The sequence below is a fragment of the Protopterus annectens genome, chromosome 13.part0 (genome assembly GCF_019279795.1).
Source record: "Protopterus annectens isolate FY-2018-M chromosome 13.part0, PAN1.0, whole genome shotgun sequence".
Taxonomy (NCBI): Eukaryota; Metazoa; Chordata; order Ceratodontiformes; family Protopteridae; genus Protopterus; species Protopterus annectens.
Genome location: NC_056747.1, coordinates 662257644 through 662281299, shown reverse-complemented (window position 1 = coordinate 662281299; position 23656 = coordinate 662257644). Strand labels below are relative to the sequence as shown.

General features: G+C 43.8%; 1 protein-coding gene across 1 annotated transcript in view; it reads left to right on the top strand.

The window, feature by feature from the left end:
* The window catches only part of PITPNA (phosphatidylinositol transfer protein alpha), a 1003333-nt gene that overhangs the window by 771544 nt on the left and 208133 nt on the right, over nt 1-23656 (top strand). Inside the window, exon 12 of the mRNA XM_044054349.1 lies at nt 17810-17920. Within this exon, the coding sequence (XP_043910284.1) occupies nt 17810-17920 (111 nt within the window). The remainder of the gene's footprint in view (nt 1-17809; nt 17921-23656) is intronic.

Sequence of the window (23656 nt, the reverse complement as noted above, 5' to 3'; positions counted from 1 at the left end):
AGCCACTCCTAATCCTATTTAGACCCAGCCGCCCTACCTCTTCTTTGGGATTCAACCCAAGTGTAATGACTGCAACAGTGAAACATGATGAACATAGTACAGTTGTGAACCTACCATAAATGTAGATGTTCGAGTGTATTCACTGTTGCAGTCCAGGTTACCCACCCTCCATCCCCCTTTCTTTGCTGGGACTTATCTATACTTCTCTATCCTATACAACCTATGTGGGGTATTTGCTTGTAGATGAAGGTATTTTTTTATTTTACTGCATGTTTTTATAAGCAATATGTATTGCCTACCTTCCTGGGGGCACCTGACATCTGGGGCAAGGAAAACTGAAGAAAATGGCGTCTGCTGCATCTTAAATACCCCTGGCGCCCTGACGTCAGGGAAGAGGCGACAGAAACTGATGCCGGACCAGGACTTTGGAATTCAGGCTGACTGCGGGTAGCCTGCCAGCAGGATAACCCAAGTGTAATGACTGCAACAGTGAATACACTCGAACATCTACATTTATGGTAGGTACACAACTGTACTTTTCATCCCTCATGGACATGAGGGCTATTTAGCGAGTACCACAGCAAGAGCAGGGACAAGGATTTTACTCAAGACTTTTCTTGGTGCCCAGAAAGGACAAAGCCTGGAGACCAATACTGGACCTGTCTATTCTAAACAATTTTCTGGACATTCTAAAATTCAAAATGTTGACTCTGCAGCAGCTTCTGCCCATGCTGGGCAAGAAGGCTTGGCTTGTAACTTTGGACCTCAAAGAGGCATACCTGCATGTCCCAATCAGACAATCTTGCAGAAGATACCTCAGATTCATAGCTGGATCAATTCACTACCAATTCTCTGCACTGCCCTTTGGCTTATCTACTGCACCCAGGGTCTTCACAAAATGCCTGGCACCAGTAATTGCATTTTGCAGACAAAGAGGAATCCAAATATATCCTTACTTGGACGACTGCCTTATTCAAGCAGAGAACAAGGACATTCTACTGAAGCATCTGGTGTTTGTAAAAAGATTACTAATTTGCCTAGGGTACACAGTAAATGAAAATAAATCAAAACTGGTACCCTCTCAAGGGATAATATTCCTGGGTGCAAGCTTAAATACAACTGCCCAGATGGCTTATCTCACGCCAGACAAACAAAGGCAACTGACTTCTTCGAAATGTTGGCAACAAAGACCCAGTTATCTGCAAGAAAAATTCTGCAGGCTTTGGGCTTCGTGGCATCCTGCATTCTGCTAATTCCATATGCAAGACTGCATATGAGGAAACTACAATGGTATCTAAAAAGTGTTTGGACTCAACATTGCCTCAGCCTGGAAACATTAATTACCCTCATTCCCTGCCTGCAACAGGAGTTTCGATGGTGGGCACAGGCCTGTCACCACAACAAGGGACAGACATTTCACTTTACCCACAGCCAGGCAGACACTAACAACAGATGCATCAGATTATGCCTGGGGGGGCCCACATGGCAGGAAAATTTATTCAGGACACATGGCCAGCAAGCCAAATGCATCTTCATAACAATCAAAAAGAGATACTAGCTGTACAGAATGCCCTGACAGCCTTCAAGGATCTACTTTATCTAGGACAACTGCTGATAAAGACGGAAAATACTACAGTCATGTGGTACATAAACAAGCAGGGAGGCACACATTCTTACCCCCTCTGCAGACAAGCCATGATTTTGTGGAACACAGCATTGACTTATCAAGTACACCTGCAAGCACAATTCCTGCCAGGAAAGACAAATACTCTGGCAGACGAACTAAGCAGAAACCTCATGGATCCTCACAAGTGGAAACTAGATCCACAAATCTTCAGCATGATAACAAGGAAATGGGGATGCCCAGACATAGATCTATTTGCCTCCCCTCACAACTGCCAACTACAGATATTCTGCACAAGGACTCATCACAAACAAGCATGGAAAGTGGATGCTCTATCATTCAGCTGGAAAACCCTTACAGTATATGCCTTTCCTCCACTGCCTCTCCTCCCCAAGGTACTCCTAAAGGTCAGACAAGAGAAGCCAAAAATGATGCTGATTGCCCCAGACTGGCCATGCTAGCACTGGTTCCCAATCCTAAAGAGCTTGTCTCAAGGCCCAGCCTGGACATCACCTCAAATTCCTCATTTACTGACCCAACAAAACAATCAGATCCTGCACAGCCAACTCCGAACCCTAAATCTGGCTGCATGGCGGATAATGTAACCATTCAGAACACACCTCTCTCTAAAGCAGTTATGGATGTTATTTTGGAGGCCAGGAGGCCCAGCACCAGAAAATCTTATGCAGAAAAATGGAAGAGATTCTGTGCTTGGAATCTGGCACAAGGAATTGACACGCTTGTACCAAATATTCCTCAGATTTTACAATACCTAACTGAGATGCTGGACAAAGGCCTATCCTTCTCATCAATTAAGATCCATGCCTCTGCCATTTCAGCTCATTACAATATGGAACCACCTATGTTTTCACATCCACTGCTAAGGCAGTACCTCCGAGGGGCCAAGAACATAAGACCTCCAAGGAGATCGCCAATACCTGCATGAGACCTCAATTTTGTCTTGGAAAAGCTCACACTGCCTCCTTTTGAGCCAGCCAATACAGCTGAGATAAAATACATATCATGGAAAACAGCTCTGCTCCTAACAATTACTTCAGCAAGAAGAGTCTGAGTTACAGGCACTAATGGCTGTGGAACCTTTTATTATTTTCCATCCGGGCAGGGTTTCTCGAAGGACAAACACAACATTTATGCCTAAGGTAGTGTCCAGTGTGGCTCTTAACCAAACCATTCATTTGCCTACCTTTTATCCAAACCCACAGAATAAGGAGGAGAGACTTCTGCATTCTTTGGACATACACAGACAGCTACGCTTCTACTTGGACAAAACTAAAGTTTTCAGAAGGACTGAGCAGCTCTTAGTGACATATGCTGCAGGATCGCAAGGAAAAGCTATTTCAAAGCAGACTGTTTCAAAATGGATAGGCCACTGCATTCGTTTCTGCTATTCACAATATGGCAAATCAGTGCCTAAGGGCATTAGGCCACATTCAACCAGAGCAGCAGCCACTTCAGCAGCCTTCCTCAGAGGAGTGCCAACCAAGGACATTTTGGAGGCTGCAACTTGCGCTTCAGTGCACAATTTTACAAAGCACTACCACTTACCTCTTTACTCTAAATCCAGAGCAGGCTTTACCACTGCAGTTCTGCAGGGCCTCATAGCCACTCCTAATTCTATTTAGGCCCAGCCACCCAACCTCAGCTTTGGGATTCAACCCAAGTGTAATGACTGCAACAGTGAAACACGATGAGCATAGTACAGTTGTTTACCTACCATAAATGTAGATGTTAGAGTGTATTCACTGTTGCAGTCCTGGTTACCATCCCTCCTTCCCTCAGTTTTGGTATTCTCCTGCTCTCCTTTCCTAAGATGCAGGTTTTATTTGGTTTACCAAGGATGCCTTATTTTTTGTCTAAGCATTGTTTACTTGGGGGCTCCTGACATTTGTGTCAAGAAAGACTGAGGAGGTGACGTCAGCTGCCTCCTTTTGTATCAAGGATACTGATGTCCTATACAAACAACGGCAGCCGACGTCATATTCCCTTACCTTTGTTATTCGGGCCGATCGAGGGCTACTGGGAGCCAGATAACCCATTTGTTAGGACTGCAACAGTGAATACACTCACATCTACATACATGGCAAGTGTACACAACTGTACATTCTGAAGTAAATAGCTCCTGTGCATGCTAATGGTTCCTCTAGCAAAATTTCACATGAAGAAGCTGTAATACCTCCAAAAACAAATGGTGTAGTAGCACCCAATTTTTGAAATATCCAGTCTCAGTCGTATCTTGTATACAGAAAGAGCTTCCCTGGTGGATAAACTGGGTATACCTCAGCTCAGAGGTACCTTTCACAATGTTACAGGGAGATCTGACTGTCATCAAACTTGTCCAGCACAGCCTGCAGAGCACATGGAGACTTGAGTAATCAGGGTTCATGGAACAGAATTTCAGAAAGACACATCAGTTTTGAAGAGATTATTGCAGTGATATTATCCCCGAAAGTATTTAACAGATTTGGAGACTGGGAACCCTGAACATCCTTATGGACAACACCAGCATTATATAGTACACTAGCAAGCAAGGGGTACCCATTCCTACTTATGATGCAAGCTAACATTGTAAACTTGGGGGATGATGCAGCAGTCAGGTCTGACCCTCAGAATGAACTGCATCCCATCTCAAGACAGCGCCCTACTAGACAAGCTGGGCAGGATATAGGCAGACCCCAGCAATTGTATGTTAAAGATGTGTTCTTGAACTGAATAAATGGAGTTTGCAAAAAGTAGACCTTTTTACTCATCCAGATAGTGGACAACTGAAAAATTGCACATCGTAGCAGCATCTCCAGGTGCCTGGGAAGTAGATGCCACCTTCATTCTATTGACATGGCTGTTTCTCTCTCTCCTTCAATAACCTTAATCCCCAGGTTATTACATGCCCCAACCCCCCCCCCCCCCCTTTGGCCAAGACATCACTGGTTCTTCCTCCTGTTGACCTGGCAAGGACAGAATCCACCTCCTAACTCAGAACAGAGAGTCCATGCTACACCCAACATGTGACCTTTAAGGCTAATAACTTTGATTATCCTAGCACTCATCCCATTCAGGGAGGAAAAGCTAAAAACTGAGGGAGGCTAGGAACCCTAATGCAAGGAAATTTTACCTAGCAAGATGGAAAAGATCCCCTCTGTGCTGCATTATTAGAAACCAAGACCTATATTTTTGCACAAATATCCCTGGTTCTCACCTCTGTCACATTTACAAAATAAGACTTTTGTATACCCCTTTGAAGATGCATGTATCTGCTATTGCAGCTTGTCTGCTACTGCAAGCTGACAGTTGTACAATTCCTGAAGGGGAGGGGAGGTTGCATCTTGGACTGCAAAAAAGTTGATTGCACTAGCATGAGACCTTAACTCTGACATAGAACAGCTCACATCACTATCTTTTGATCCAGTTACTTCCATATTCTTCCAGTACCTCTTCCCAGGAGGTTGTCAAAATTGCAAGTTTGTGTGTAAAGAATAATTTTTGAATTTTCACAAGGATAGGATAACATTTCAAGCAGTTTATGGCAAAAGTGATAACAGAACTGTCACTAAACCAGACCATTCACCTCCCTGTCATTTTTCTAAATTCACTGTTTGAGGGAGATAAGATTTTACATTCCTTAGGTTTACATAAACAGATTTTATGTGGACAGTGTTTCATTTGCAAAGGGCAGGGAATCAAAGCCTGCAAATAAGGAGACTGCATCAAAATGGCTATCTCACTATATCTGCTTTTGCCATTTGTTTCATAGTAGATCTGGTTCTGGCCATGTTAAGACCAGTTTCCTTTTGCCACTGTAGCCTTTTTAGTAGTGTAAGCAGTCATTCTATACTTTATCCAAACAATACAATCTAGGTTTTGTATCAAGTGCCAGGGCAGCATTTGCTGCAGCTGCCCTCTACAACTTTCTCAGGGTCAGCCACCCAATCGTTCTTCAGCTCTAGGAGTATTTCTAGTTGTCATGATTGCAGCAGTGAATATTACAGTGAAAGTAGTACAGCTTTTGTTAAGAACTTAATCATAGTTGTTGATATTCAAATATATTCAGTGTTGTAGTTGTAAACATTTCTTATCACCCTCTCCTTTTGCATTCATGGGGTAGGGGTGGCTGCAATATTTGCTTTACTGCTATCTTGCTTCTCTATCCCTTCTAGGCACCCTCTTTCACCTTGACTCATGTAGAACCTGGAGAAGTTGTTTGGAACATTATAGCAATAACCCACGCCTGGGTGTGGGTAATGCGGGATTTACCCACGGTTGGCGTGGTTTGGTCCCGAGGGACCAAAAAAGACAACCGTGGGTAAATCCCGCATTACCCACACCCAGGCGTGGCTTATTGCTATTATACTAGGACATTATTTAAGAAAATAAATAATTACTTTTCTTAAATAATGGCATTGTATAATGCCTCTTTGCTGCCCTTCCGCAGCTGTCTGGTATCCGCGGCAGTTCTGATGTACTGCGCATGCATATGCCTATGCAGTACATCAGAGCTGTGGCCAAAAGCAACGGAGAAAGCAAGATCTCCATTGCTTTTTGCTGTTTCGCTATGTTAAATGAGTTTAACATAGCGAGACAGCTTTAAAATAAGCAACGGAGATCTCCGTTGCTTATTTTAAAGCTGTCTCGCTATGTTAAACCCATTTAACATAGCGAGACATGTTTAAAAAAAAAAGCAACGGAGAAAGCAAGATCTCCGTTGCTTTTTACACACTGTGTCGCTATGTTAAAGGAGTTTAACATAGCGAGATAGCTTTAAAAAAAGCAACGGAGATCTCCGTTGCTTTTTTTAAAGCTGTGTCGCTATGTTAAACTCTTAACATAGCGAGACAGTGTTTTAAAAGAGACTTATACTAATGGAAAAAGTCCGGGCGACCGGACCTTTTTCCATTGGTATAAGTCGATTTACAATGTGCACGCTGGCCAATCAGCGTGCACGTTTTGGAATATTAATGGGGGGTCATTGTATAATAGGGTTTAATCACTGCTCCTGAAGGATGACTGTTCCAAGTCCACTTGTATTCTTATGGCTTAGACAAGGCAAAAAAAAGCAATAAAGATGACATTGTCTTGTGACCCTCCTATACCAGTGACATTGTTACCATTATGTCCGTTAATCCAAATCCTAGAAAGAAAGGTAGAGCTCAAGAGGTCGAGCCTGTCAGTGGACTCCTTGCAGGCAGGAGTTAGAAGTGTTATGACTACAACAATGAATACACTCAGCAATATATAATTACAGTTAAGTTCCAAGACAGCAGTACTGTTGTACATTCCCAAGTGTTTTTAAGTTTTTCTTAATGGATACAGTCTTGGGTGGAATGTATTTATGTAGACAGAGTGAGGTAATAGACTGATTAAAGCTGTGTGAAATGGTTAATCACCTTTGGGTAAATTAGAGCCAGTAGTCACCTTTCATATTTGTCTGTACTCAAGACTGTGAGGGTAAACCATTATTTGCTTCAAAGCCTGTGTGTATATTGGAATGCAAGTCTTGAAAGGTTGCAATTTGTCTTGTAAAAGACATTTTTTTGGAAGCTGTAGAGATTGCTATTATTAGTGGCCTATGTTTGAATTTATCAGTTTTGTCCAATAAATGTAGTACTTGTTAACGTTGAAATTTTTGTGCTGCTACTGCAGTTACCCATTTCTTAACTACCTGTAATGTACTTGTATTGTAAAATACTGTTACTGTGCCTTAAAATAAATCATAGCATAAGTCAGTATTGAAAATGCTGTTGCTTTGCCTTATGGCCTGGGCTGTGTCTGAAATGGGGCCCTGGACCAGCGCACCTACCTGGTTAACAGATTTATAAATAAATAAATCAGAGTATTGCGGTCAGGTATAGGTGGATAAGGAAAGATGTTTAGTATTAGGTTGCTGTTTTAATAGTAGTCATAACATGTGGGAGTCAGCAGTAAGTTGACATCTGCCTAGCAGGTCTTGTACGTAAAAATGTAGGGTGATGTACCATATACATTTAAATGCAGTCTTGCTTCCCAGATAAATCAAGTGCTTGGCCTTTGCCATCTTCAGTCCCCCCCTTTAGGAATACATGTCTATCATTACTAATTTCGGCATATAGCCACAGGACTTCTGTTGCAAATCTGCAAAAGATAAGTGTCATGTTGGGGAAAGTTTCTTTAATTTTTTTTCTAATTACTGTTTTAAAATTAAGTAGCAGTTTCTGGGATATATCTCATACAGGCTTGAAGAGCCATTGCTGAGATAAGAGTCCACTCCACTATTTTTATTTTTGTTAAAATTTGGGAAAATATCACCTTTTGCTGGATTGCCATATTTTCAAGGTTTAATAGGGAAACCTAAAGAGGGTAAGCTGCACTTAGAACATGGCTAATGTAGAAGGAATTGGACACCGTGCTGCAAGCATTTGAGTAGTCACCTACTCTGTTTGTGGGAAAGCATTAGCCTCAAGAAAACCCATTAAATAGTGCACTGGCATAAGGAGGTTGAAGAGAGAGGATAGTCTGGAAAGATATTGAGGAGAAGAAAATTACTATACCCCTGTTACAAAAGTCTTGAGTATGCCTCAACCAGCAAGTTGGTGTCAAGTCCATAGTAGTAGCATCTAATAGGTCTACTGGCCTTGTCCATTCCCTTTTGAGGTGGGTATGCAAGTAGCTACTACCACATCCTCCCAGGCCAAGTGCCAGATATGTTACATGCACCTTTTCTTAAAATGGCAGACCTCCAAACATTATCTTCAATATCTTAAGAGGAAGAACTCTGCCCTCCATTACTGACTACCTGGGAGCATGAGAGCATCAGACAAAAGGAGCTAGGATGTGGGAATTTAAGAATCATTTTCTTGAAACCAGAGAGAGCATTCTTCCATGAGCAAGCCACACCAAGTGGCATGTTCCCTTCATAGTTGGGTGGGTTCCTGTATGATTTTTATGCAATATCTTTAGTCAGAACTCTTCACCAGTAGCAAGCAGTGACTAACAGGTTCCTGATATCCACTACCCCAGAACAGGTGGAGATAGAGGAGTACTTTGCATGTTATGGAATCTAGTTCATCCAGGATGAACACCATGACTTAAACTATACATTGCAAATTGCACCTTCCCGCATCACATGCTGAATACAGCAAAAGTGAAGGGAACTTCATTTCATCACGTTCCCCACAAGACCATATGCTTTTAGGAGTCACCCTTATGAGGACAAAGAAGCACGTTAGACTCTGGTGGGGTTGGGGCTGGAGAAGCTTAAGCTCACAGTGATTCCTGTGGCATTTGAAGTCTTTGTGGATGCCTTCCTATTGGCCTCCCTGCAGCCAAACTCATAATCCCCTGCAACCAAGGAATCTGATACATTTTACAGAATGCAGTAATTGCACCAATACTTTAGGAAAATATCCGCCCCAAGGATTTTACAAAGGGTCATAAGTGGTGGTAAGCTTGTACCAGGCCCATGCACATAACTGAATGAAAGGAAATTCCTGGAAATATTGGGAAAACAGATGTATAGTCCGGCCATCTTGCTGTCTAGGGCAATAAATTGCTTATTCAGTGTGACTGCAGGAGTCCTTATACAAATAAGGGACTTGTCCACAGAGGTTCAGGTAGAAATGTTCTCAAGTTCCACATCCTGAAATGTCTTCACATTTTTTAAACTGTGGAGAAACACGATAAGGAATGGTTACAATGTAGTAGATGTAGTCTCTAAGGCAGCAAGCTACCAATTCAATCATCAGGCACCATGCCTTGCTTATGGGTCAGACATTACAGGACAACATCATTGGGGAACTCTTGAGTCTCCCCCATAGACAAGGAAGTCTGTTTGGGAAGCCCCTGCTGGGTGTATTCAAAACATAGTGGGGAAAAAAATGCAAGATCATGCAGACGACACATTCTTTCACTCCCCAGTCCCACAGTATAGCAAGAGTTGTCCTTCCAAGACTGACACCTTTTTCAGGTGCCAGGCAAAAGATCCACAGATGAAAGCAAAGAAATCAAGAAAGAAGCAAACGTGGCAGAATATGGCGAAAGATATAATGTGGAGGTTCACAAACTTTGTGAATAGCTATAAATCAAATTCCTTCCCTACCCTTGCTACCTTCTCCTCTCCCCCTTCCATTGCACTTAACCCTGTTGGGAAGGTAGATTTTTTTTCCCATGCTTGTGCAAATTTCATCATCAGACAGTTGAGTGTTGAGCATCATAGCAAAAGGGTACAAGAGGAGTCCATCCTACCTTTCATGGGGATGTCCTTGGTACCAGAAGATCTGTTATGTCTGGCCTTGCCCTTCATTTATTGGCTTCTAGATCAGGATTGCAGTGTAATGGGTGCTAGCAGAGGAAGAATTAGTTTTTTACTCATGCTTTTTTCTAGTACCTACAAGAGACAGACTGTGGAGACCGATTCAAGACGTATTCGGTCTTGATCTCTTCTTGCAGGTACCCACATTCAGGATGCTCATCCTACAGTCACTATTCTCTTAGTCCTCTCTTGGTTCTTTCTCATTGCAATGTGGACCTGAAGGATGCTTGCTAGCACATACTTATTCCCAAATTACACATGACATTTCTGAGATTCAGGTCAGGACTCAAGCATTTCCAATTTATCTCCTTGCCGTTTGGGCTCTCTTTTGTGCCCAGGGTGTTCACAGTGTTGGTCTTTACCAGACAAAAAGGCTTCCACTTATACCCCTACTTATGTGATTGCCTGTTGCAGACAGTCATTATACCAAATTGTAAGCATTCCCAGCTTTCCCACAGATTGCCTCAACTATCAGAGATTTTTAGTCATCCTTCTCAAGTCAAGCCTCACTCTAGGTAGGATCAAGACTTTTATAGTGGTGATCCTGACCACAGAAGAGTGGGGTTTGTGCTTAGGGTCTGCCTCCTGAAGGAGAGAAGTTCTTCAGCATAAGTTCCGCCTTTTGCAAGCAGACTAGTAGGGATTGCTTGACGGCCACGGATATCTGAAGGCTTTGGGATATATGGCTGCAGCCATGTAACCCATTGCCTCCAGACATCCCTGGCTACATGGTTACATAGCTGGAACCATTCTGATGGTTCCACAACTCAGAATGTGCAGGAGGAGGATTCACTAGTTCCTGTGGGGGGGACTCTTGGAGTCAACAGTCTCAACTGCTGGAAGTTGAACTCTCCTTGTTGCCCTCTGTCCAAAGAGAATTCACATGGTGAGTGGACAAAGTATGTAGGAATGAAGGAAAACCATTCTAGTGCCATGGCCTACCCAATTTCTGACCACTGATACTCAGATTTTGCATGGGATGCCCAAATGGGATTTTTTCAGATGCATCCTTGCCTTCTGCAAATGCACAGCAATCTGAAGTAGACATTAGCACTCCTGTTCACCATAAAAGTCTTCGTGAATCAGTGAAAATGGGAGACCTACTGCTCAACACTGGAAAGATCACAATCGGGCATGAAGTGGTGTCTTCTGTGCATTGCTGGTAATCCAGTTCTGCAAGTTTGCAGATTGGTCCAGTCAGAATATCAGGGCAGCATACTTGCCTTCAAAGTGCTGAACACTGCAGAAAGCCACAAATTGCTCCCCAGCAAACTATCAACTCCTGGTTTACTGTCTCCCTTACAGCAAGGCCTGGTGTCTGGATACCTTTTACTTCTAGTGATGACACCAGTCCTTGTATGCCTTCCCTCCCCACAGCCCCTAATTTCTTAGGTTGTGAAAAAGGAATGCAGGGAATAGGTCCACTTTGGAGCAGGCTGCATTGGTTCTCAGTGGTGGTGCAACTAGACAGTCTAACACCAAATAGGATAGTTTAATTCAAGCACCAGAAAGGAATTGGCTAGGCTTAAAATGGCCCACAAAGGTAACTAGCCTAGTACTTGCCTGTAAACATATGAAAGTGGATGTAACCATTCTTGCTGAATTGTTTGGTTCTTTAGAGCAGGTCTAACTTACTGATTTAGAACAATGCATGTTTCAGCTGTATCAGTTGTCTCCTGCTACTGTCACATCTGACATTTTGAAGCATTGATCAAGCAGCTCCTAGGGGGAGTCATTCATATATGGCCATGGAGAAGAGCTTGGTATCTTCTATTTTGGAGCAGCAGCTGACCTTAGGCTATTTGATCTGACAGCCTCATTGCTACTCCTTTTTCTATTCAGGAACCCATCTCCATGGTGACAGGTGCAAGCCCTGATGACAAAAGAAACCATTCACAGTTTTCCACAGTGATAATTATCCTTATTATGATTTCTACCTTTATGTTAAAAATGGTTTGAGCTGTTCGTAAGTCAGACCAGCTGCTAGTGTTCTTCTTAACTCCAGAATCAATGGACATGGGATACTGCTTGTTACATGTCCACAGACAATTACAGGACCACGTTCATCTGACAACAAACCATTTTTGTAGCCTTTATCCATAAGGAGGGCAAACCATCTACTGAGTAAATGATCTGCATGTGGTTAGTGAACTAAATTGTCTTCTGCTGTGAAAAGAACATGAGTGCATTCTGTCAAGGCAGCTTCTACCTTGGCACTCTTTTTCAAGGAAGGTTTTGAGCCATGCCATTCATGAGGTGGCCACCTGGTCATTCATTTTTACATTCTCATAACATTAGAAGTTGGATATTTTGCAACAACGACCATGCTAGATCATCTGTTATAGAGCATTCTCACACGTGTGTACTAGTTTAAGTTAAACGGAAGGAATAATATGTCTATCAGTTATTAAAACAAGAATGGCATAGGAGGTATGACTGGGAAGGATTTTGAAGCATTTTTCAACATCCAAATATAATGTAGAAAGTGTATTGTGGGTATGTTCTTGCTGGGGGTGTATGCTTTTCAAGTATGTAAGGATATATATATCCATGAGAGGTGTTATATGGTGATTTATGATAAATGTTTTGGACCAAAGTTATGAGCCCAGCATCTTGGTAAAATTTTGTTTTAATACATATAGTAGATTTTGGAAGAACTGGGTGTGGGCTAATTTTGAAATGTTAAAATGTGGGTGCTATTAGTCTTGCATAAAAAAAAAAAAATGTCTGAATGAAATGGTTGGTTGAATCACCTGTTTTTTCTGATACTGTCACAGCCCAAATGTAAAGAAAATGTAAGCATTGTGTAGGTTTGTTTAATTTGGTTAAAAATGTATGGGTTAGATTTTACTCTACTATGGGAGGTGCTTCTGTCTGGGGTGGTGTAAGCTTTAATATTGCACAGAATGTGATTGCCATTTTTGCTGATTTTATTTATGAATCAGCGGATGGAGCAATGGAGAAGGGGAGGGCTAAGGTACAATTTCTTGCATAAAATTGTTATACTGTATCTGGGTGAGCAAAATGTATGCTGACTGAGTAATAAGAATCACTACTATGGTAAGAAATAAATGCGGTAAAGCTTAGTGGTTTATGGGTTTTACAACCAATATAAGACTAGATAATTGAGCTAAAATTTCAAACTGGTTAGTGTTTTCAAGACTAGGAAAATAGAGTTTGGGATGACTTTTGAATGAAAATTATGCTGAGTCTTTATAAGGACTTTTATTTCACTAACATTCATAGGAAGAGAGTTTATGAACAGAGTTAAGTAAGGCAATATCTTGAAATAGTCTCCTGCTTGGTAGTCTGCTTGCCATTTTGTATTGTGTGTTTTCGTTAAGTGTTCATACAAGATTATATCTGTGTGTTTAAGATGGTAAACTCTTGAGTCCTTTGAGGTTTACACCATTTAGATTGTTTATTTTTTTTCAGGTTAATCTGACTGTGTCAGTAAAACTATTTTCAGCAGAGGCCTAGTGAGGAAATCTCCGTACATCAACATTAAAAAGAAAATGTATACAAAGGAGAAAAAAGTTACAATGATTTTTATGGAAAATTGGTGACACGTTTTACTGTTTAAAATATACAAAATATGAATCCAATAAACAAACTCAAGACAAGGATAGCCAAGCACTACCACGACATTAGGTACTTGACAACCTCCAGCCCCTTAGCAGTCCATATTCGCAACAGGGCAGGCTGCAAAAAGTTCACTTTCCACATCCTAGACCAGATTCCAGACACTCCACCCAATGGCAACACCAATGACCATCTAGAAAGGAAGGAACTTAGCTAGCAGATCAGGCTGCAAGCCAAAAAGACCCTAGGACTCAACACAACAGAATCACTCATTCCGATCCTGAACCTCCGTGAACTTGTTCACGAAAAGTTCCTATAAAAAAAACTCCAGCTTTACTCCGTAGCATATCGCCTACTCCGAGGTGATCCCTGCCTAACATGTAAAGCTATGTCAAACCCAGAGCTGTTGGACATGCTACACCTAAAGAAATCCCAATCCCTCCAAGCTACACGCTCTAGGGACCTAAACCTTGTCACCACAATAAACGGGATATGCTATACTCCTATACTCTGGAACAAGCTACCCATCTATGTCAAGCAAAGTTCTTCATTAGCACTCTTCAAGTGGATGGGAAATAGGAAATTCACCCCGGGATCACTTCTGTGTGTCTGCTGGACAGTGGCACAGGAAAATAACTTTCTTTAAGCTATGGTACCTTGCTGGTTAAGCTTACGTAGGCCCTTGGGCCGATAGCCTAGTACCTACCTATGAACCTATAACAGAAGCACCGGATAGACTCTGGCCACTGACTGAGTTTTTAGATCGGGTTAACACTGGTTATTCATCCTACAGTTCCAGGGTACTGTAAGACCCATACAACTACTCCCAAAGGAAGGATGTCTAACTTAAGACTGTGCTTCCATTGAGCTTAATTGTCTCAAAGACCTTAACAGATTCAAAGTTAAAAGTTGAAGTGAGTTCATTTTTTTGCACATGCTGGTATAAGTTTTTGAGTTTTTTATATATATTTTTTTATATTTTTTTACATTTTGTATTGCTACATTATATTTCTCTCTTGGTTTATAGCTCCAGATTGTCCCAGCTTCTAGTTCTCGCTCTCTGTTCCGCAACTCCCTCTTCCCCTCGTTTTCAGGAAAGGTCTATACTAATTTAAACTCCATATTCACACTAATATTCATTTCCTCTTGGATATTTATTGGATAGTTGTTCTCCACTTTTTACTGATTTGTTCTATTCGTTTTTTCCCGTTTTTTTAATAGTTGGTATCCACTCCCCTAGTCTCCCACATGGTGTGCTGCTGTATTTCCTGGGTTTCCATTTTTTGCACACTCCACTTCATCCCCGTTTTTTTTTACTATGGCCTCCTATAAGGAAGCTCTACCCTCCCGCATACACGGCACCAATGGTGCCCTTGTACTAGATCTGAATTCAGTGGATCGGCTCCCACTATACCACTTATTGTTTATCTGTCATTTTCAGCCTGTAATCCCTGGATACTTGAAATACCTTAAGACCTGTATGGCAACTCACAGAGGAAGAGTGGCTATCCATTAAGACCGCACTCCCAATGAGCGTAATAGTCTCAAAGACCGTACCACACAAAGTTACAAGTTGGTTTGTTTGTTCATTTCCATACCTGTAGCTATTAGTCTTTGTTGTTCATTTCCATACCTGTAGCTATTAGTCATTGGTTGTTTATACTTTCTTTGATGGCCACACTATACATTTCTCTCTTGTTTTTAACTCGAGTGTCTCAGCTCCCTGGACAGTCACACACCTTTTATTTTTCAGTTCACCCTTATCCCCTTTATCAGATAATGTCCGTGCACTTACAGTCACACAGCTTATAATTATTTTGAGCTTTTTTTTCCTCTTCTGGAATATATTTTGGGTAGCCGTTCTCCATGTTTACTTGATGTTTCCTATTTATGTTTCTGTTTGGTTTGATAATTAGGGTCCCAAGTGGCATAGTGTTTTAATTTGAGTTTCCATTGGTTCCATGATCCCACACTCCAGTCTTAATTTCTACCACGGCTACCTCTAAGGAAGCTACCCCTCTCCAGCATACACAGCGCCAACGGTGTCCTAGGGCTTGGTTTATATTCAGTGTTTTCGGCAACCACTCCACCACTTATCACTTGTCCTTCATTTTATTAGTTTTATTTTTATCTAATTGGCCTCCCCCTTTGGATGGCTACCATTTCCCTGTGCTTTAACCATCACTGCACTTGGGCAGACCCTTAACCCCAGTTTCTTTCTGTCCATAGCGTTATTTTCCATGGACCACCTAGCACTGTTTTTGACCCCATCCCAGTTCCCAGGTGCCATTTCCTCCACCTTGTATAAGTTTAGCTCCTCTAATTATAAATGGGGATATGTTTTTTAGTTTTCTAATTTTCTAATCTTTAGTTTCTTAGTTTTTGTTTTTATTGTTTTTTAGTATTTAATTTGCTGATTTAGTCATTTTGGTTTGCTTCAAAGAGTAATAGTATAGTCAGTGATTAGCTTTCACATTTTTTAAATCTAAAAACACTGTTTCCATCTTTCCACTTTGATTCTTCAGAGGGGAGACTCTGTTGATTGCATTACTCATCTAGGCTAAGTAGAGTCCTTTGGCAAATCTGAGGAAGATCTACCGAAAGCGCTGGACAACTTAGATGTTTTCCATCTCCACCACCCACGATAACTTCCAGACTCTGACATTGCTCACTGTACACTTTTTTACTAAGACTGAGAAAAACTTTTGTTTTAATATGATTGCTTAAACACCAGTGTGGTTTGAAACCGTTGATAAGCATGGTAATGTAGACTTACAACATTGAGACATGATTGGTTGGCAGCTCTGATTTTGTTAACTCTACTGCAAGTACACCAGGATGGACCCACCATTTCGGTGCATGCAGTAACTGTTTAACCCACCATCTCTGACCAATTGGGAGGGTCCTGAGTGGTACACACCCACCTTTGCCGTGTGTATAACCAAGGCAGTAACTGTTGTACCTCGATCATCTAAGCAGCACTCCTTTGCCATTAAAGCTTTTGAAATGAAGATTAAGAACCGTCTTTTCTTTTGTCTGCTGTGAAAAGGACCTCAGCCAACAATCTGGGCTGCCAATCGACTTCATCTCATCTGGGTAGTCTTTATCAAGACTGAATATTTCCAGATTCAGTTTGAGCTGCTTAACAAAGAGCACCCATAGCAGCCGAAATAACAGTATTACTATGTAAATTTACTGGGGTGACTAAGGTGTGTTCTCACAGCTAGCTCCTCTAAACGGTCTTTTTAAAGACTCTTATGAGGATTCATGGGGCCAACTGTTTAGCTTTTTAGCCCCTCACTAGCATCAAAGGAGTGGAGGGAGATTCCAGATGTCAAAAGGGAACCAGGGGCTATCTGTAGGCTGGAGACTTCTCCGCCAGCCTGTCCATTACGACCATATTGGACCCCTCACAAGCGAGTAAGCCACTCAAAAATATGAAGCCAGTGGAACCTGAAAGGACAGATTTAGGTATATATGATCGTGGAGAACTCAGTGTAACCTGGTCAGATTTTCTTATAGTCATTAATAAACTTGTGTGATTTATTTAAAAAGATGTAAATATGTTGTTGGCTTCATAATGGTGATTTTTCAAAAAAAACTAAAAAAAAAAACATAAAAAAAAAGTTGCCTGTTGTATGTCAGCCAGAAGTGCTACTTGAGAACTTCAAACTAAGTTAACTCTGGATATTCAGTTTAGTATTCCACAGTGACTGGTATATTTATTGGCTCAAGTTTGAGGCTTTAGGCTTCAGATTTCTTTCGTTTGAAAACTGCTGTATTAGCTTTGTCACAAGGCTTGAAGGCATAGATAACCTCACAGCACCAGAATTGGAGTCAAACCCAAAATATCCAGAGACAAATTACCCAAATCAAGGACACTTTTTAAGTATTCATACTCCTGATTTAGAAAGTTGACAGAATGAATATATAAATTGAGGCATTTTTCTGAGGTAAGGATGTTGCAACTCAATGTATGTTGAAATTTGTTTATGATCCACCGCCTTCTTAAAGTATCACTGATTTTTGTAGGGCCAGAGAAGCATTATGAGAAAATTTAGGACATTTCCTTAAATCAGGGGTAGGTGAGAGGTATGGCTTGAAAGGAAGAGCCAATAATAAGGAATGTGTATAAAGGGGAGGATGGGATAATGGCATGTTATGGGGGCACAGAATTGGAGATAACTGACTTTAGAGCATTTACCATAATAGTAGTCACAACTCTTTTGACAGTTTTGAAATAATTTGCTCTTTTCTTTTTTTTTTTTTTTAACTTATTACCGATTTTGTATATCTTGTTTCAGAAAGAACTAGCAAACCAAACCGACTGTCCATACATGTGTGCCTACAAACTGGTGACTGTGATTTTTAAGTGGTGGGGGATTCAAAACAAAGTGGAAAACTTTATACACAAGGTAAGTCACCGAGGATATGAAGATGAAAAAAAGTTACGTGAAGGATTATGTTGGATTAAAAGGTTTAATTTTGCAGTTTGTACTAAATGTGGGTGTTTGTGAATAAGAGAGTTCAGAATACTATGTAAAATTTGCACTGGTGAGTCACTGGAGTTGATGGGGTGTTAAGAGTATGGTAACTTTATTTGTTTAACCATTTTGTTAGCAATTGCCAAAACAACTGATCTGAAGTAGTTAACTTCATTTGATCAGCGACCTGTGGGCTACGGATCCGAGCCGGCAGCATACCAAGCAAAAAGATCCAAGCTCCTCCCCCTTACCCATACTACACTGCAACCTCCTTCCAATCCCCAGATCTCGTTTGCTGCGGCTTTGCCAAGCACAGGATTCTTAGAGCTCCAGGCAAGTTTAGCAATTTTTTTCTTCAAACTTCTCTTTTGTTCTTCTTTACTTGGTGTGTAAGTGTATTTTAATACCTTTCTACGGGTTTTCCTTCTACCCAGCCTTTATATCCCCCTTTACCTTTGGTAGTTTCTCATCCCTTTGTAGGCCCCTAATTTTCCCTCTTTCAGGTGTGCGTGTGTGGCTGTGTGTGTACTTTTGGTATGGCTGAAAGTCACAAAGTGACCTTTTCTAAATGCTCTGAGTGTGGTCATAAGCTGTTGCCAGCAGACGGTCACACTCTGTGTGTGATTTGCTTGGGGGGTTACGCACCTTTCCTCAGGCTGCCAGATTTTTGTGTGGCCTTTAACCCTTGAGCCTTAAGGGATAGGAAGAACAAGCTGATTCTGGCAGGTCTTCTACCCGCGGAATCCGCTTCTTCTCCTTCCCTCTCGGTAGCAACAGCTGCGGCTGCCCAGCCGACTGGCCCTCTTCCCCTGTCTGAGACTCACCCTCCCACCTTGTCTCAGTGAGAACGAGAGGCCAAGAAAGACAAAAAAGAGACAAGGGAGAGAGAGAGAGAGAAAAAGAAGCCACAAGCGGCATGCCGAATTGGACCCCTCGGCCCCTCCTGCTAAGGTGGTCTCTTCCCCTCTGAGTGTCCAAGCCTTCCTCCCCATGGCTCCATTCTCAATGTTTCTCCCTGGAGCTGGAGGAGGAGACCCGACCAGCCTAGAGGTCGTCATCGTGTTGGCCCTTCCGGCCGGCATCTGTGGCTTCTTCCAGGTCTACTCGAAGCATTTCGGAGACAGATATGGACCGGATGATACTTCGCTTTTTGCAAACTCAGCTGCAGATGGGAGTGCTGCTGCTTCCCCCCCTGGGGGGGAGTTCAGCTCCACTGTTTGCCCCAATAGCTCCTTCTCCGATCCACCACCGGATTTTGGAGTCTTTGGATCCGAGGAGCCCCAGACCCAGGGGTTCAGCGCCAATGGTGATTGCTACCTCAACACCGGCCATGCTCTCGAGCTTATCAGATCCGCTTTCGGATCTGAGCTCTCGGAACTGAGAGCTGGGTGTCTGATCCGAGGGGGTGAGTGTGTCTTCGGCTCCTGTGCGGTCGAAGCACACCGTCCTCTCTGGTCCGATCGCTTCGGCTCTGGTGCCGGTCCCCTCGTCTGATCCGAGGGCCCCAGCCACCTGTCTTAGGCCGGTTCCCCTTCGGCGTTCATGGTGGAGAGGGTTCTCTCTGGGGGACCGAGACCCCTCACTCTTTCCACAGGATCCACCCCCGCTCCCTCGCAACTCAGTTTGTCCTCCATCATCCAGTCCCCCCCCCCAGTACCGCCTGTGTCGTTGACACCCCAGCCAGTTCCCTTGGAGGAACATGAATCCGTGGGTGAGCCTCCCTCGGACAGTCCCCCCGAGGAGGTCCCTCACAAATGCCTGTGCAAAAGGAGGCACTTGGACTCCCCTGAGTACAAATTTGGAGGAAGGGGAGGTTTCCCCAAAATCGCCCCCCGACGATGTCTCCTTTGGAGATATTATGGAAATACTCTGCCAAAGGGGGGGGGTCTGCCCAAAAAACCTCCCAGGAGAGTTGGTATTCCTGGAGGCGTTCGACACAGGCTCATCTACCTCTTGGGTGTCCCCCAGCTAACCCCCTGGTCGACATGATTATCACCAGGGCATGGAAGGAGCCGGACACTGTAGAGCCAATACCTAGAAGGCCCAATCAGGTTCTCAGTCCCCCTGCAGACAGAGCTTCATGGAGCAAGGGTTCCCTGGTTGATGCCATGGTGGTGGCGGCAGCGGCCACCAAAAAGAAACTATCCCAGGAAAGTTCTTCAGTCCATCCCCCTGAAAAGGAGTCTCGGGCAATGGGCCGTATTGGAAAGTGGACTTTTGCTTCAGGTACCTTTTCTATAAGGGCGCTGAATTATTTGGCCCATGTAATCAGACTGCAGCGGGACCTGGTCAAGGAATACGCTGAGTCTCCCCCAGAGTCCCATGTCTGCCGAGGATAAAAGGACTTTCTCGGCTCGTATGACCACTCTTAAGTCAGTGTCCAGTACTTCTATGTGGCTACTTTCCCATGCCACGGAAGGAGCCGCTAGAGCTAGCGGGTCCGGTATCGCCTTAAGGCGTCATGCCTGGCTTCGACTTTGTGATTTCTCGGAATCCTTCAAGGTGTCCTTCGCGAATGCACCCTTTGACGGGTCAACCCTTTTTGGGAAGACTGTCCGCAAGATGCTGGTCCAGAGTGAGAATGACGGGAAAACGCTGTCAGCCGTCTGAATACGCTTCTCTATCCCTCAAAGTTCCTTTTCTAGGAACCAGCGAGGGCAGAAGATGATGTGGTTCCAGAAATCTCAGGCCCAGAACATTCAGGACTCCTCTTCCCCCAGAGGCAGAGGGGGACAAGGTGGGCGCCAGCCCAGAGGCAGAGGGGGACCGAAGAACTCCGGGTCATGGGAACCCTTTTCCGACTGACCTGCACAACATCCCTGAGGAGTTGCTCGACTCCTTCTCTCTGGAGGCAGTCGGGGGGCATTTTTCGAGGCACCTGGCTCAATGGGAGTCCATCACAACAGATAACTGGGTGCTTCAGATAATATCCAGAGGCTATTCAGTCCCCTTCATCAGCAAGTCCCCTTACTCAAGACACCTCCCGGATGTCCCACCCACTCAAAGGGAGGCCGCAGCTTTGGAAATAAAAAAGCTGTTAGAAAAAAGAGCCATCCAGCATTTGCCCCCAGACCAGTCCGGATCAGGTATCTACTTCAGGTTCTTTCTGGTGCCAAAAAAAGACTGGAGACTTGAGGCCGATTCTCGACCTGTCAACAATGAACCTTTTCATTGCCAAAGAGAAATTCAGGATGGTCACGATTCAATCCATCCTGCCCCTCTTGCAGGAGGAGGACTGGATGTGCTCCATAGACCTCAAGGATGCGTACTACCATATTCTCATGGAAAGATGGTCCAGGAGGTTTCTCCACTTTCGGCTAGGAGCCAGTCATTACCAGTTCAGGGTCCTACCCTTCGGTCTCACCACAGCCCCCAGGATGTTCACCAAGGTCATGGCAGTTGTAGCGGCCCACCTGAGGCTCCAGGGCATACAGGTCTTCCCGTACCTAGACGACTGGCTCCTCACCGCCCCCACCAGGCATCGACTTTCTCTAGCCAGGGATTTCTTCCTCCTGATGTCACCCCGGTTGGGGATAACCATAAATGTCAAAAAGTCGTTCCTCCAGCCTGTCCAAGTGTTAGACTTCATAGGGGCCAGGATAGATACCCTCCAGGCCAGGGCCTTCCTAACGTCAGACAGACTTCACAGCATAACTCTGCATGTGCTAGCCCTCTTTCAATCCCCTGCTCCCCCAGCAGAATTAGTCCTGAGAGCTTTGGGGTCCATGGTGGCAGCGATCAATCTGATTCCTTACGCTCCTCTGCACATGAGGGTTCTACAGTGGATGTTGCAGGTCCAATGGTCTGTTCTACACCACCCGCTAGACTTGATTCCCCTCAGCATGGTTTGCAGGAACTCCCTCGTGTGGTGGCTTCAATCCCGAGCCCTTCAAAAAGGACGACCTTTTGTTATGTCACCACCCCAGGCCACAGTGACCACAGACGCCTCCCACCTAGGGTGTGGGGGCATTGTGCGGGCAGGACGGTCCAAGGCACGTGGACTCAGACCAAGACCATACTGCATATAAATGTCCTAGAGATGAGGGCGGTCCTCTTGGCATTGCAGGCCCTCCATGCCTTTCTTCCTCTGGGGACTGTTGCGATCAGTCGGACAATATGTCAGTGGTCTGGTATATCAACAAACAGGGGGAAACCAGGTCTTACCCTCTTTGCCGAGAAGCCATGAGAGTTTGGGAATGGGTGATCACCAACCGCTTCCTGTTAGCAACGCACATTCCGGGTCGGTCCAACATACTGGCGGACAAATTGAGCAGAACTATCCTCTCTCCTTACGAGTGGTCTCTGAATCCTTGTGTAGCGGAACAGATCTTCCTCAAGTGGGGTCAGCCTTGCTGCGATCTCTTCGCTTCGCCTTCCAACATGAAGTGCAGCGAGTTTTTCACTCTTATTCCTCCTTTGTGAAGAGCCCCCAGAGATGCTCTAGTCCATGCTTGACCGTCTGGTCTTCTTTATTGTGTATCCTCCACTTCCGCTAATGACAATATTTCTGCAGAAAGCTCGCCAGTTGGGGAGCAAGATTATCCTCATAGCCCCATTCTGGCCTCATCAAGTCTGATTCCCCTGCCTGCTGTCTCATCTCATAGCTCCATTCTGGATCTTGTATCCCATTCCAGATCTGATTTCTCATCCCTCAGGAATGGCACCTCCGAACCTGGACTTTCTCAAGCTCTCAGCTTGGCTGATCCAGTTCCCCTAGTTGCCAGGACTCCCGGTATCTCTTCCTGAGTCAAGTCTATCCTGGTGGTTGCACATAAACCCTCTACCAGGAAGATTTACAGTAGCAAATGGAAACGTTTTTCAATTTGGGCTTGACAAAAGAACTTGGATCCTTTCACCGATCCTGTTTCAGCCATACCGGAATTCTTATCTCATATTTTTCAGCAAGGGGCCAGCTCATCTACTGTGAAGGTTCAGCTGGCTGCCATTTCCCATTTTCATATTGGGGACAACTTTGTTTCCCTCGCTGCTGCCAGAGTTTGTAAGACCTTTCTAAAGGCACTTTTTGAGACCCCCTGTTAGAAATTCATCTGTGCCGTGGGATCTGACCTTTGAACCCACAGCTTCTGTTGATCTGAAGTTCTTGTCATGGAAGACTGCCTTTTTGGTAGCAATTACTTCAGCCAAGAGTGTCGGAGCTTCAGGCTCTCTGTATCATACCTCCATATCTTGTATTTCATAAGGATAGGGTATCTCTCAGGACTAATCCCTCCTTTCTCCCGAAAGTTGCTTCTGAGACGAACATTAATCAGTCCATTAATTTGCCTGTCTTTTTCCCTAATTTCCAGAATAAAGGAGAATATAAACTTCATTTGCTGGATGTTCACAGACAGTTGCATTTTTATTTGTACAGGACGGCTGTCTTTTGTAAATCTGATCAGCTTTAACCAGTTTCAAAGGTGACTCTCGCCAGGTGGATTTCGAGTTGTATCTTACAAGCATGCAGAGAATCTGGCTTACCAGAACCAGTGGGAGTTCATGCTCATTCTACGCGTTCTATAGCAACGTCTGCTGCATTCTGGTCTAGAGTTTCCCTAGATGACATTTGTTTGGCGGCTACCTGGGCATCCTCTCACACCTTTATCTGTCATTATAAACCTGATTTGGTGTCTAGGGGAAGGGCTGCCTTTGGCTCTGCAGTGCTCCGGA